The sequence below is a fragment of the Emiliania huxleyi genome, assembly GCF_000372725.1.
Source record: "Emiliania huxleyi CCMP1516 unplaced genomic scaffold EMIHUscaffold_6629, whole genome shotgun sequence".
In the NCBI taxonomy this organism is placed as follows: Eukaryota; Haptophyta; order Isochrysidales; family Noelaerhabdaceae; genus Emiliania; species Emiliania huxleyi.
In genome coordinates this window covers 1-903 of record NW_005197031.1, presented here as the reverse complement: position 1 = coordinate 903, position 903 = coordinate 1, and the positions used below count along the sequence as shown (strand labels likewise).

Here is a 903-nt window from a genome sequence, read left to right as displayed (position 1 = left end):
CAACAGTCCACCTTCGGGTACAACCGTTGAACGAGGATGGGAGGATAGTACATCCACACGTGCGCGCACGCACACACACACACACACACACACACACACACACACACACACACACACACACACACACACACACACACACACACACACACACACACACACACACACACACACACACACACAGAGAGAGAGAGAGAGAGAGAGAGAGAGAGAGAGAGAGAGAGAGAGAGAGAGAGAGAGAGAGAGAGAGAGAGAGAGAGAGAGAGAGAGAGAGAGAGAGAGAGAGAGATGTATTTGCGTTCACATGCTGATCTCAATGGTCCGTGCGTCCGTCCCTTCCTCCACTCGGCTGCCGGCTGCCCCGCTGACGCCTCGGAAGTTCCAGTCCGTAGGTTGGCACGCTCGCGAATGCCGACGAAGGAGGAGCTCTTCTTAGAGAAGCCCCTATCGGGTGATCTGCATGAGGTGCCCGGGCTCGGAGACGCCGGCATCCGCAAGCTCAACGTGGCGGGCTATGCCACTACGTATCAGTTGATTGGAAAATTTCTCCCCCTCAATCGCAATGAAGAGGAGTTTCTGGCATTTTTGCTCAAGCAGGGCAACACCCGGCCTCATGTCCACAACACGGCCCCGCTAGCTCTATAAGCGCGTAACGGAGAAGGGTTTCCCCTGCCACATTCGCCTCTCGGACCACGTCGTCAAGAACGCAGCCAATATGTTCCATGACACCAAAAAGACCTCTTTTCTTGAAAAAAACTCCTGAGGGGTCCTGAACCTCCACGAAACTGTTTCAGGGGCACCCGGCACAAAAATGCCCCTTCAAACCCAAGGGGATTGAAACCCCCCCACACCCCTTTGGGGAAGTCCTCCATGAATCTCAACCACCCAGACCCCCACAAAAAAACC

General features: G+C 54.6%; 1 protein-coding gene across 1 annotated transcript; it reads left to right on the top strand.

The window, feature by feature from the left end:
• Positions 1 to 301: 301 nt before the first annotated feature.
• Positions 302 to 642, top strand: EMIHUDRAFT_257739 (hypothetical protein; the record flags this gene model as incomplete). The annotated part of the gene is made up of 2 exons (XM_005762745.1): positions 302 to 316; positions 463 to 642. The coding sequence occupies 2 exons, from the start codon at positions 302 to 304 to the stop codon at positions 640 to 642; spliced, it is 195 nt and encodes a 64-aa protein (XP_005762802.1).
• Positions 643 to 903: the final 261 nt, after the last annotated feature.